Raw genomic sequence first — 12,090 nt, 5'->3', positions numbered from 1 at the left:
GGCGCCTCCTCTACGCCGGGCTCTTTCGCTCTCAGTTGTCTGAAGGTCCGAACGTAGCGCCCAGCTTGTCCGAAAGCGTGAGGTGCGGCTCCCGCCCCAGTTCCAGCTCGGGCTTGGCAACCCTCTGTGTCTGCTCTTGCCGGGCTGGAGCCCCTTCTTCCCGCCGGATTCCTCTTCAGTTTCTCAGTCACATAAACGGGAGAATTCGGGAAAGTCCGGGGCGGCCTGGAAACTCGCCGTAAAGGAGCCTCACCAAGCCCGACAGGGCGAAAGTGTGCTGGGAGCCCTCCACGAAGGGCTGTCCGAAGAAGAGAAGAGATGGAGGATCTGCGGCTCCCTTACGCACATTGCACTTTTGCCTCTAGCCCCCACCGGCCAGCGCGCTCACATCTCCAGGCAACAGGCCTGTTGTCAAGGGGGAAGGGCGAAAACAGGCGGCAGGCCGCACGTGGGGTAGGGGTGAGGCTCCTTGCCGGGACCATCCGGCTCAGCGCCGGGGAGCCGCTCTCGGGAGCTGGGGCCGGGGGTGGGGGAGACGCGCTTCTAACTTTCCCCAGCACCGAGGCCTGCGCACCTCCGACCGCTCTTTGGCACCGCGGGCACTTCCTGGAGCCAGGGTGAGGCCCAGCCTTCGCACTTGTGTGCACAAACCCTGCCCACTGACCTCTGGTGAATACCCAAATGGCTCTAATGATCTCTTGTGCTTCCTGCCACCCTCCCCCAACCCCAGTCGACCTCTGGCGACCCCCCTACAAGCCTTTGGGTGATAACCTGGTAACTCTTACCGCTCCCTTTGACCTTGGGTGACTTCTTTTACCCCTCCAGACCGGCCGTCGTGACCCCCACAGCCTCCAGGCTGCCTCCTGGTGATTTTCACAAGTCCAAAGGACCCTTACGGACTAAAAAAGGCCCCTGGTTTTGCACTTTCCTTGGCGGAGGCCCGGTGGGGGAGCGGAGAGGGAAGGGGGTCGCCCCAGAAGTCAGGCAGGGCCCAATGGGGGAGCGCGAGCCCAGGCCAGCCTTGTGAGTGTGCGTGTGCAGAGCTAGCGTCTAGCGGCCCTCCCCCATGGCTCCCGGGGGCCGCCCTCGGTCACGTGGCCGGCGGGGCCGACAGGTAACTCGCCCAGAGAGGGCGGGGGCCGGTAGCCGCCCCGCCCCGCGGGGCGCCGCGGGCGGGTCTCAGCAGCGCCCACAGCGGCAGCCGGGCCGCAGGTGCCGCCCATAACACACGGTGTCCCGCCCAAGCCGATCCGCGTCTGCCGTCGGTCGGTGAGTGCGTGCGCTTCGTCGGTCCGCGTGTGTCTGTCTGGCCGAGCACCCCCTCCCTGTGCGGCCATGACTCCGCCGCCACCCCAGCCACCGCCCTCAGGCACGAACCCCGCCGCAGACTCCGCTGCCGACCCCCGTCCCGGGCCTGGACCCCTGGTCGTACTGTTCGGGGCCACGGCGGGTGCGCTGGGGCCGGACCTGGGCTCCGACGAGACCGACTTAATCCTCCTAGTCTGGCAAGTGGTGGAGCCGCGGAGCCGCCAGGTAGGGTGGAAAGAGGGCGGTGGGATCTCCAGGGAGCTTCAGGATCCGAGGGGCGCAGCGGCTGATCGGTTTTCCCCGCCGCTCGCAGGTGGGGACATTGCATAAGTCACTGGTGCGCGCCGAGGCGGCCTCACTGAGCCCGCAGTGCCGCGAGGCGAGCGGCCTGAGCGCCGACAGCCTGGCGCGGGCCGAGCCGCTGGACAAGGTGCTGCAGCAGGTGAGCGCTGGGGCCGGGGTGAATGGAGGCCCGGCCGGGCTGCAGGGACATTTCTCGGCGGGAGAGGCGGCAGGAGGCGAGGCCTGGCGCACCACAACCAACTGGCCGGGGCGGTAGGACAGGTTCCTGTTGTTTGAAACTTTCAGCGACTCCCGCGTGTGCGTGTGTCCGCGTGTGCCGGCCATTCCTAGGGGGGCGTCTTTTCAGACTTTCCAGTGGTCCACTCCTACTGAGGGGGTGGAGATGGAGGCTGCGAGACCCCTCCCAGAGTCCCCGGCCTGCGGGAGAGGTAGGCTGAGACGCCTCTGGGGACCTGCCCGGCCAGGTCTCCCAGAACAGCAGCCGGAAGCTGAAAGGGCCGAGGGGCCCAGACTTGGCCATAGGTCACGGTCCCTGCTGCCTGCATCCTCGGCCCACCCACCCGCCAGGGAGACGCTGGAGCAGGGGCGTAGGGCGGTTTCTGCCCAGGAGGCAGGCGCCGCCAGGTGTAAGCTGCTCGTCCTGGCCTGTCTCGGCCGGCTGGCCAGGCGTGGGCGCTGTCCGGACCCCGCCTGGAGGCTACCTGCCTCCTGAGTGCAAAGGCCTGGGGTGCCTCCCGGCCCTGGCTGAAGTGGGAGTCGGTTCCCTTTGCTGTTTTTCTTATCTTCATTACTGGGCTCACCCTGTGCCTGACTCTTGAGTGGAATGAGTGAAAGTGCTTTACTAGCACAAGTTCTTTCATCTTCCAACAACTCTGGTGGTTCCTGATGAGGAAACGGGCACAAAGATGTCGAACCTGAGTCTGTTCCAGAAGGACTCCCAAGGTAGCCCCCACTTGAGGAGTGTGCTGGGTTGCCTTGCTCTGTCAGCCTCAGATTGTAAAGCTGGGGTTAGGAGAGGTTCTTGGGCCTGTGGTTTGTGCTTGTACCAGTTCTCCAGCAGGGATAGAGGATGGGGGAGGGGCAGGGCAGCTTTCCGCCCCCTCTATGAGCAAACAACTCAGTGCCAGCTGGTCGATAAGATCTGGGTCAAAGCTCATGCTGCCCCTGGCGTCCAGGTGTGGAGCTCTGTCAGTTCTGTCCTTGGAGTTTCTCTGCCCCTCAGTTGGTCAGACCTAGGGGCGGGGCTGCCATTGACCATGAGCAGGCTGGGCCTCAGGCAGGACTGGGCCTCCCCCACCTGAGGGTGGTGCCTGGTCAGGGACAGGTTTAACCTGCTTTGCCCCGCCCTTTCCCACCTGGCTTGTCCTACTTCACCAGGTGTTTGCTCTGGCCCCATTCCAGACTCCTGGAGTGTGTGTGATGGGGGCTTGGGTGATATGTGACTGCTCCCATTTGGCCTGGAGAAGGTGACAGTGGACTGGGGGAGAAGGAGGACACAGAGCCAGGCCCAACAGGCATGGCCACCTCCTCCCCAGGCAGGGTAGGGCTGAACATCTGGCTGAACCAGCTTTGCAAGCCTGCGCCCTCCCTCCCCCTGCCTGCCTAGCTGTGAGTCCCTCTGTCTCTCTCCACTCCCTATTCCTAGTTCTCACAGCTGGTGAGCGGGGATGTGGCTTTGCTGGGCGGGGGCCCCTACATGCTCTGCACTGATGGGCAGCAGCTGCTGCGACAGGTCCTGCACCCTGAGGCCTCCAGGAAGGTATGCCACCACTGAGGGCACAACAGGGGATAGGGTTCCTAGGACCCCTCTTGTCACGGGGGTGGGCAGGGCAGCTCAGTTCCCCCCATTCATCCCCATTCCCATGTGCCCCCAGAACCTGGTGCTCCCCGACACCTTCTTCTCCTTCTACGACCTCCGCAGAGAGTTCCACGTGCAGCACCCGAGCAGCCGCCCTGCCAGGGACCTCACTGTGGCCACCATGGCACAGGGTATCTGTGACCTAGCAGGATTAGGGTGGAGGGGCGGCTGTAGGCTGAATGTCTCTGAGTATGTGCATGCTGGTGGGTTGAATGAACACATGCAAGTTTACATTACCTGCTGAGTCCCTGACTGCATGTCTCTGTGCCTGTGCTGGGGCACATTTGGAATGTGGGCATATGTCTACATATGTCTGGGCTGGGGACCTTTAAGGGGATCCATGAGCTGGGCCAAAACAAATGTGTTTGCCAGGATTCTGCATGTGTCTATGTAGGGGACTTGAGCCTCAGTGGGACATGCTGGTTGCCCTCTCATGCTGGGATTTCCTCATTGTTAGTTCTCTGCTCATAGACTTGGGGCTGGAGACAGATGCCACAGAGGACGATTTTGGGGTGTGGGAAGTGAAGACAATGGTAGCTGTCATCCTCCACCTGCTTGATGGACCCAGTGGTAAGGTTCCTCTCACCACCTTTCACCTGTTCTCAGGGCTGGGTGACTGCCTGCCTATTACTTCCTCCAAGTTCCCCTCCCCATTTATCACCTCTGAGAGACCACAGGGTGAAAGCCCCTTTGTTACCTCCTCATCCCCCTCAACTGTCCTCTTTTTGCAGCGCTTGGTGGGGAGACCCCCCTCCACCAGACCCTGCTGACCCCCATGCCATCTCCTCTCAGGTCAACTGTTTTCGAAGCCCGAAGTGGTAAAGCAGAAATATGAGACAGGGCCTTGGTGAGTGAGGGCAGGGTTGGGGGTGACACCAGCTGGACAGCTCTGACTGAGCCCCGCCCCACAGCAGCAAGGCTGACGTGGTGGACAGCGAGACTGTGGTTCGGGCTCGCGGGCTGCCCTGGCAGTCATCAGACCAGGACGTGGCTAGATTCTTCAAAGGGCTCAATATTGCCAGGTGGGTACAGCAGCATGGGTGGACCCAGGAGGGCAGGCCTACCCAGGAGGCACTAACGCAGCACTGGCTCCACAGGGGTGGTGTAGCGCTGTGCCTCAATGCCCAGGGCCGCAGAAATGGTGAGGCCCTCATCCGTTTTGTGGACAGCGAGCAGCGGGACCTAGCACTGCAGAGACACAAGCACCACATGGGTGTCCGCTATATCGAGGTGGGGCTCTGGGCTTGGGAGCGGAGCGGGGCAGAGCTGAGGCCGGGCAAGCATGAAACTCATGGGCTGTTCCCACAGGTATATAAAGCAACAGGAGAGGAGTTTGTAAAGATCGCAGGGGGTGAGTGTGCTCCCAACAGCATCTAGATCCCCCTGATTCTTGATCCATGTCCTGCTTCCCCGACGCCCCTTGCCTTTCTGCTCCCCTGTGTGCTAGGTGTGGGTGGGTATTTGGAAGGGCACAAATGAAGTCAGTAGGTGACTCCCACGCCCCCCACCAAGGCACTTCACTAGAGGTGGCTCGTTTCCTGTCACGGGAAGACCAAGTGATCCTGCGGCTGCGGGGACTGCCCTTCTCGGCTGGGCCAGCAGATGTGCTAGGCTTCCTGGGGCCAGAATGCCCAGTGACTGGGGGTGCCGAAGGGCTGCTCTTTGTGCGCCACCCTGACGGCCGGCCCACTGGTGATGCCTTTGCCCTCTTCGCCTGTGAGGAGCTGGCACAGGCTGCATTACGCAGGCATAAGGGCACGCTGGGTAAGCGATACATTGAACTCTTCCGGAGCACTGCAGCCGAGGTGCAGCAGGTGAGCCACCCAGGGCTCCCCCTACCCCCGTGTGCTTCTCCAGGGTGCCCCTTCCATGCCCTCCTTGGCCCTGCCCTACTTGGCATAACCAGCCTGCTGCTTCCTTCCTTACTAGGTCCTGAACCGCTATGCCTCCAGCCCACTCCTTCCCACACTGACTGCTCCACTGCTGCCCATCCCCTTCCCACTGGCAGCTGGGACCGGGAGAGACTGTGTACGCCTTCGAGGCCTGCCCTACACAGCCACCATCGAAGACATCCTAAGCTTTCTGGGGGAGGCAGCGGCTGACATTCGGCCCCACGGTGTGCACATGGTACTCAACCAGCAGGTAAAGCTGTGTCCAGTGGGGGAGCACACTTAGTTACAGAGGGGTGTGTGACTGGGAGAAGGTATTTTTGCACACGACAGACTGCTTACAAGATGGTGTGCACAGGGTCGGCCATCGGGTGATGCCTTCATCCAGATGACATCAGCAGAGCGGGCCCTAGCTGCTGCTCAGCGTTGCCATAAGAAAGCAATGAAGGAACGCTATGTGGAGGTGGTCCCCTGCTCCACAGAGGAGATGAGCCATGTCCTGATGGGGGGCACCTTGGGTCGCAGTGGCATGTCCCCTCCACCCTGCAAGCTGCCCTGTGAGTGTCCCAGGGGGCTGGGGAAGAAGGAGGCATGTGGGGGCCAGGCTGTTATAACCCTCACTTTCTACGGTGGGGACTCCCTTCTGGCTGCCCCACCCAGGGCAGTGCTGGGCTCCCTGCAGATACGCTCTCTACTTCTGCCTCTAGGCCTCTCACCGCCCACCTACGCCACCTTCCAGGCCACCCCAACACTCATTCCCACTGAGACAGCAGCTCTGTATCCCTCTTCAGCACTGCTCCCAGCTGCCAGGGTGCCCGCTGCCCCCACCCCGGTTGCCTACTACCCAGGGCCAGCCACTCAACTCTACATGAACTACACAGCTTACTACCCCAGGTACCCTGCTGCTAAGATTACTTCACAGTCTTGCCCCCTTGTCCTGGTTTGGGGGAGGATCATGATCCCCTTCCTGGGCCAAATAACTCAAGGTCTGCTGGAACTTCAACTTTACTCTGAGACGACAAGGGAGTGACAGATGTGGGCTGACTGATGCCATCTACAAACTAGAACAGAGATGACTCTGTAGAGACAGGGGTATTAGGGAGGAGGAAATGAACCAAACACAAGGCAGAGGCAAGGGAAGAGGCAGGTAGGTCTTGGTCTAGGCCACAGGTGGCACTGCACTACTAAATCCCTGCCTTTCCCACCCTAGCCCCCCAGTCTCCCCCACCACTGTGGGCTACCTCACCACGCCCCCTGCTGCCCTGGCCTCTGCTCCCACCTCAGTGTTGTCCCAGCCAGGAGCCCTGGTCCGTATGCAGGGTGTCCCATACACAGCTGGTATGAAGGATCTGCTCAGCGTCTTCCAGGCCTACCAGGTGAGGTGTGGCTGGAGGGCTTGGGAACCTGGCTGAGCCTGGAGCTCCCCGCCTAAATATCTGTCACTTCTGCAGCTAGCCCCCGATGACTACACCAGTCTGATGCCTGTTGGTGACCCACCTCGCACTGTGCTACAGGCCCCCAAAGAATGGGTGTGTTTGTAGGTGAGGGAGCCAGGAGGTAAGAGCTGGCTGATGTCCTCAGCTAATGGGACTCTCCTGCATCCAGAGAACCAGGGCCCTCAACCTGGTAGCTTCTTTCTGGCTTCTCAGAATTCTCAGAAGGCCCCCAGAGGAGCTCAAGCCCCAGCTCCATCCCCCCTACTTATTACTCTGCCTGTTCACCCCAAAGATGATGGCTGGACCCTGAATGCAGGGCTGGGGGTGGAATGGCACTACCCTGCTCCCAGTGGTCTGATCTGGGCCTTTTAAGTAGCAGAGAGCCTTTGTTCTGTTCAGGCTATGGTCCATGCCTACAGATTCCATAGGGCTGATGTCCATAGCAGGCTTGCTTGCTTTTTAAAAAATGTAAACCCTGGTGCCTTTAGCGTATGACTCCAGGGAGCTTCTGAGTAAAGATCCCAATGTTCTACCTTCCCCTGTCCCTTCTGATGGGGGGCAGGGGGGCAGGGTGGCAGAGAGCGCTGGCCCCAGTCCCCAGGATACTGACCTCCGTGGTCACATTGCGCCAGTGGTGGTCCCACCTAAGGATGCTAGCCCCCCTCTAGCGTGACACAAAGAATAACAGATGGCAAAAATCACAGGCTGTTTTGATGGACTGTACTGCAATATCCCCAGAGGACAATAGGGGGCACGAGGCCCTCACACAAAAACTCAGGCTTGACTTTTAAAGGGACTTCTGCCTACTTTTCATGCACACCTTGGGCAGGTCAGTTGTCCTGAACTCAGCAGACACCTTGGAATGTCCTTTGCACCCATTAGAGGGTGCTGAACTGAAGCTTCGGAAGGAATTTGGAACTCTACCCTCTCCTCCGTAAAATAAACAAAGGTTCCCAACCAAGTGGACTTTTTAAAAGCCAAAGTGCCCTTCACTGTGGCACAGAGTGAGGGGCTCCACACCAGCCCCATGCAGAGGAACACTCAGGCAGATTTCAAGGAGACTGTTGACCTGTCACCGTTTATTATTTCAGCACTGTAACTGAGGAGCCTGAATTGCTGGCTCTTCTTCCCTTTGTATTTGTGTAAGGAGCACTGTACTCCTATAAAAGGTTTTAAAATACAAAATGTACAAGAAAACACAATCTCAAGTGCTGTAAACATAACTGAGAATCAGTTCCTTAATTGAACATCATCCATTTTATAAAATACAAGGTTTCAACTTGAACCCAATCTGAGCCTTACAGATGACCATCTGTTCTGAGTATCAAAAACAAACAGGGCATTACAGCCAGACTCAGCAGAGCTCTGGTGATAGTGGCTAACCCTGGGCAGGGGTGGGTTGCACCCCGGGCAGCAGCACCACACCTGAACCCAAAGACATCTGTTCCTAGCTGTTTTCAGCCATGTTTCTCTGTGCATCTCCAGTAAGCAGAAGGCTGCTCATCCCATTCCTCAACCCAAGATATTGCATGGGTTGGAGGGGGAAGAGGTGGGTCCTAGCACATGCCCAGTTGCTCAGTGTTGTTACTAGAAATCAATTTGCATAGTCCAATGGATGTGTGCTGTAACACCACTATGTTGCACAAAAATTAAGGTATTTATCTACAAAACCAAAAAATACTGTCTTTTACACCAAAGCTTTTACAAAGCTGATACAAAACTGCTTACATAGTATACAAGGCTCTATTTTAAAATTTAATTTTTATTTTAAATAGGAAAGAGCATTTCTAGTGCTACAGGCATCAAGGTATTTAAAAGGCATCAAAATTTGGTGCATAGCAACTCTGTATCATAGAGGCTTTTATTCTTGAGGGCAGCAGAGCACCCCCAAAGGGTCTTGCAAGGGAAGCTCTTGCAAGAACCCCATGTGAGGCAGCTACACCAGGGGCAAGAGAGTGGAGGCAAGTCTGGCCAACTCTCTGGAACTTCACCTCAAGGCGGCCAGCCGCCGCAACCCCTCCAAAGGAAACTCTGGGCTTCCAACCACAGGCCCTGAAGCAAATCTCACTATCCACACTGTGACACAAAACTCACTTTCAAAGAAAATGTGACAACACCAGGCTCCAAGAAGGACTAGAGTGATTTGCTGAAGTACAGGCATTTTTTTCTAACTAATTTTAGGGAGAAATCTAAAACATCATGGCTTAAAGGAAAAAAAAAAAAAAAGACCATACTTCCTCATTCTGGGTCAATAGCTCCTAACTGGTTGACTAGAGGTGGTAGGCAATGAGCTGGCTCCCTCCACCCAGGCCTCACTTGGCCTCAGTAGACAGTCCTGGCATCTAGGACCCACAATCCCCTGGAATAATAGCATCAAGCCTTTGACCAGCCCAGCACACTGTCTTATATGTAGGCACTCAGAAAATTTGCTTCCTGAATAAAAGTACATTTCATTTGAAAACATACTGCAAACTTCAGGGGTGTTGAAGTAGGCCCAGGCCTTGGAACGGGAAACTAATCCCATTAAGGGGAGGGGTAAGTGCAGGGTTTGAAAAAAGCACCCAAGTCGGGCACCTCCTTTGGTAGACAGCAGGCTGGAGTTTCTTGCTGGCCCCGCCTTGGGCACCAGCCTTACCAGCAGCAGCACCAGGGCATCTTTGGTGTGGAGGGTCAGGTTTAGAATGCTATCTCATTTTTGGAATTGCCTCAAAGCCTTTTAGAAAAAGGCTATTTTTTAGGCCAGGCAGATGGGAGGGTAGGCCAGAATCATTTTAGGCTGTAAACACAATGAGGGAAAAGCCTTCCATGCCAGTGTAAATCTTAAAAGCGTCCCATCTGGAATCCTGAATGTTCTCTACTCCTGTCTTGAAGCATAGCTCATTTGTACTTAGCTTCTGACACAGCCTGGCCTCTAGAGATAAGCTAGAAGCAGCAAAGTTGCCTAAACAAATCATCACAAGATTGTGGCAGCCAAATGCAGATGCTTCCACTTGGAAAAGGTCTGGGACCAGAGGACCCAAAAGGGAAGAGTACTCCACAGTCTACCTGTTTGTAGGATGGCAGGAAATTAAAGCTACCAAGCTAAGAAACCCCACCTTTCAAAGTTCCCTTACATGTAGTTATCTTACCCAAGGCCCTGAGGGAAAAAAGCAATTTCAACATGGAGACAGCATGGAGAGATTGCAGGACGATTACCTAGAAAGTTACGAAAATGCTATGCTCTGGAATGTCATTTTATATTCCAACACTTCAGTGATTGGAATGGTGTCATTTTATCTAACAGTTTACTTTTATAAAGAGGTATGAGCTACATTTGGCTTTACTTCCTATGAATCTATGAAAGGCTTCAGGACACATGCTGAGTTTCCGAGGCATAGGTGTGGGCTTGGGGGAATAATTTTTTTTTAATGTTTGCCTCTGGAAGGTTTTATCAAAAGTTTCTACTTTAAAAATATCATCAAAGCTAAAGAGTCCTTCAAATGACAATAAAGCAGTACAAATCACCAATCCTAGCTAAGCAACCAGATCACCTGCAAAAGCAGCACCTCTGAAATGGAGAGCCTGCTGCATTCACACTCAAAGCACCCATCATATAAAAGTATCCTATTTAAATATAAAAAGCAAAGCTCATTTCCCCAAAGATCAGACAGCCTGTGCTGCTCCTGTTCTTTTAAAAAATCTACCCAAGGCCTGAGTTGGAGGAATGCTGCTTTCCCCACATATGGTGATCCCAACTCCTGGCTCCATCCTGAAGGTTGCAGAGTTGGAAGCCCAAGGTCCAAAGAGAGAAACATGCTGAGAAGTACATGATGGTGGACACAAGGCTGCAGTGAGCGCTGTTAGAGCCCGTCGGATCTTCCTAAATCCAGGGAATCAGGACCTGGGAGGGGAGCCTGCCTGCTCGCCCCTGTTCCTTGGGAAACAGAAATCTGGGACATGTCTCTCCCAATTACCTCGTTCACTGAAAAACAAGAAAGGGAAGAGTGATTAGTGACCTCTGTGTGACTGACCATATGATGCTCAATGCCAAGCACTATTTCAAAGACATTTTTTCCCTTTTCATCGCTTTCTATAAAGATAAAGGCAGTGCTTGAAGTCTGCTCTTGAACTGGATGGCAACATCACTCCAAAAGTTGTTCCAGACCCGCCCCCTTCTCTACCTTTCAGTTCAATTTTCTTTGGGAAGGGGAATGGCTGAGGAAAAAGGTAAACATTCTTACCCTCACTCTAAAGGCTCTTGCTCTAGCAGAAGATAGGATACTTTTGAAATGTGTTCACCTTAATCTAACTTTTCCTTAATTTCATCCCTTTAGGAGAGTTTTCCCTTTCTGATTCCTGCACTGCACCTGTATATAAAGTAAATGAAAATAAATGCTTTGATGAGAGTAAACCATTGAGACTTGGGGGTTATTTTGTTACCCTATGCTAATGCAAACATCCTTTATCATGTGGGGGCATTTGTATTATTTCTGATCCTTTCAGAAAAGGCTCTTGATTTTGTTGGTTTCTATGATGTGCCAAGCACCTCAGGAAGCACAGTCTTCTGTGAGGTCCAGTGCAAAGAGTTTTAATCTTAAGGAACCAACATAGACAGGAACACCCCAAATAAGAAACTTTAGTTCTCTCACCATGAGAACTCTTCGCTTTGAAATGAAAATTCTTTGCTTTATCGACTAGATTCTATACTAATTCCACTCTTAGGCATATACTCAAGAGAGCTGAAAACATACATCCACATAAAAACTTGTACTCAAATGTTCATACCAGCATTATTCATAATAGCTCCAAAGTGGAAATAACCCAAACGTCTACCATTAATGAATGAATAAACAAAATGTGGTCTATTCCACAAAATGAAATATTATTCAGTCTTAAAAAAGAATGAAGTTCTAATACATGCTACAACATGGATGAACCTTGAAAACATTATGCTAAGTGAAAGAAGCCAAACACAAAAGGTCATATATTGTTTGATTCCATTTATATAAAATGGCCAGAACTGACAGAAAATAAATAGGTGGTTGCCAGGAGTAATGGGAAGGAAGGAATGGGGAGTGACTGCTCAGGGGTATGGGGTTTCTTTCTGGAGTAATGAAAATGTTTAAAAATTAGATACTGATGATGGTTGCACAACTCTATGAATATACTAAAAAACCAATGAATTGTGTATTTTCAAGGATGAATTTTATAGTAATGAATTATATCTCAATACAGCTGTTATAAACAAAAATAGACCAAGACAAAAAAAATCTCTATAATTAGCATTTGAAGTGATCATAGAGCAAAGGAGACACTA

At 53.9% G+C, this 12,090-nt stretch overlaps 2 protein-coding genes across 13 annotated transcripts in view; one reads left to right on the top strand and one right to left on the bottom strand.

Moving 5' to 3' along the window:
• The first annotated feature begins 1,132 nt into the window (after positions 1-1,132).
• On the top strand, positions 1,133-11,185 carry ESRP2 (epithelial splicing regulatory protein 2). 11 transcript variants are annotated; one of them, XM_059904580.1, is made up of 16 exons: positions 1,135-1,533; positions 1,622-1,750; positions 3,257-3,370; positions 3,486-3,600; positions 3,941-4,039; positions 4,262-4,316; positions 4,381-4,491; positions 4,567-4,699; positions 4,778-4,820; positions 4,982-5,283; positions 5,399-5,611; positions 5,717-5,915; positions 6,066-6,252; positions 6,569-6,734; positions 6,810-6,915; positions 10,549-11,183. In XM_059904580.1, exons 1-15 carry the CDS (start codon positions 1,336-1,338, stop codon positions 6,897-6,899), a joined length of 2,154 nt encoding a protein of 717 aa, XP_059760563.1. In that variant the 5' UTR covers positions 1,135-1,335; the 3' UTR covers positions 6,900-6,915; positions 10,549-11,183. The 11 variants fall into 11 exon arrangements, with proteins under 11 accessions (XP_059760567.1, XP_059760573.1, XP_059760569.1 ...); XM_059904582.1 differs by lacking the exon at positions 10,549-11,183 and having other exon boundaries at positions 1,134-1,533; positions 6,150-6,252; positions 6,810-7,751; XM_059904581.1 differs by lacking the exon at positions 10,549-11,183 and having other exon boundaries at positions 4,384-4,491; positions 6,810-7,751.
• NFATC3 (nuclear factor of activated T cells 3) overlaps positions 7,854-12,090 on the bottom strand; it is a 134,578-nt gene continuing 130,341 nt past the window's right edge. Inside the window, exon 10 of one of the 2 annotated variants that reach the window (XM_059904577.1) lies at positions 7,854-10,755. In XM_059904577.1, the coding sequence (XP_059760560.1) occupies positions 10,634-10,755 (122 nt within the window). In that variant the 3' untranslated portion in view covers positions 7,854-10,633. The remainder of the gene's footprint in view (positions 10,756-12,090) is intronic. The other variant, XM_059904578.1, reaches the window with a different exon arrangement.

This window comes from Balaenoptera ricei, chromosome 19, assembly GCF_028023285.1.
Source record: "Balaenoptera ricei isolate mBalRic1 chromosome 19, mBalRic1.hap2, whole genome shotgun sequence".
In the NCBI taxonomy this organism is placed as follows: domain Eukaryota; kingdom Metazoa; phylum Chordata; class Mammalia; order Artiodactyla; family Balaenopteridae; genus Balaenoptera; species Balaenoptera ricei.
This window is presented reverse-complemented; position numbering and strand designations above follow the sequence as displayed.

Excerpts from the sequence above, each read along its gene's own strand:
- ESRP2 (XM_059904580.1), top strand. The coding sequence starts at position 1,336 with ATGACTCCGCCGCCACCCCAGCCACCGCCCTCAGGCACGAACCCCGCC. Across the intron at positions 3,371-3,485 it reads ACCCTGAGGCCTCCAGGAAG|AACCTGGTGCTCCCCGACAC; the intron begins GTATGCCACCAC and ends ATGTGCCCCCAG. Across the intron at positions 4,821-4,981 it reads GTTTGTAAAGATCGCAGGGG|GCACTTCACTAGAGGTGGCT; the intron begins GTGAGTGTGCTC and ends CCCCCCACCAAG.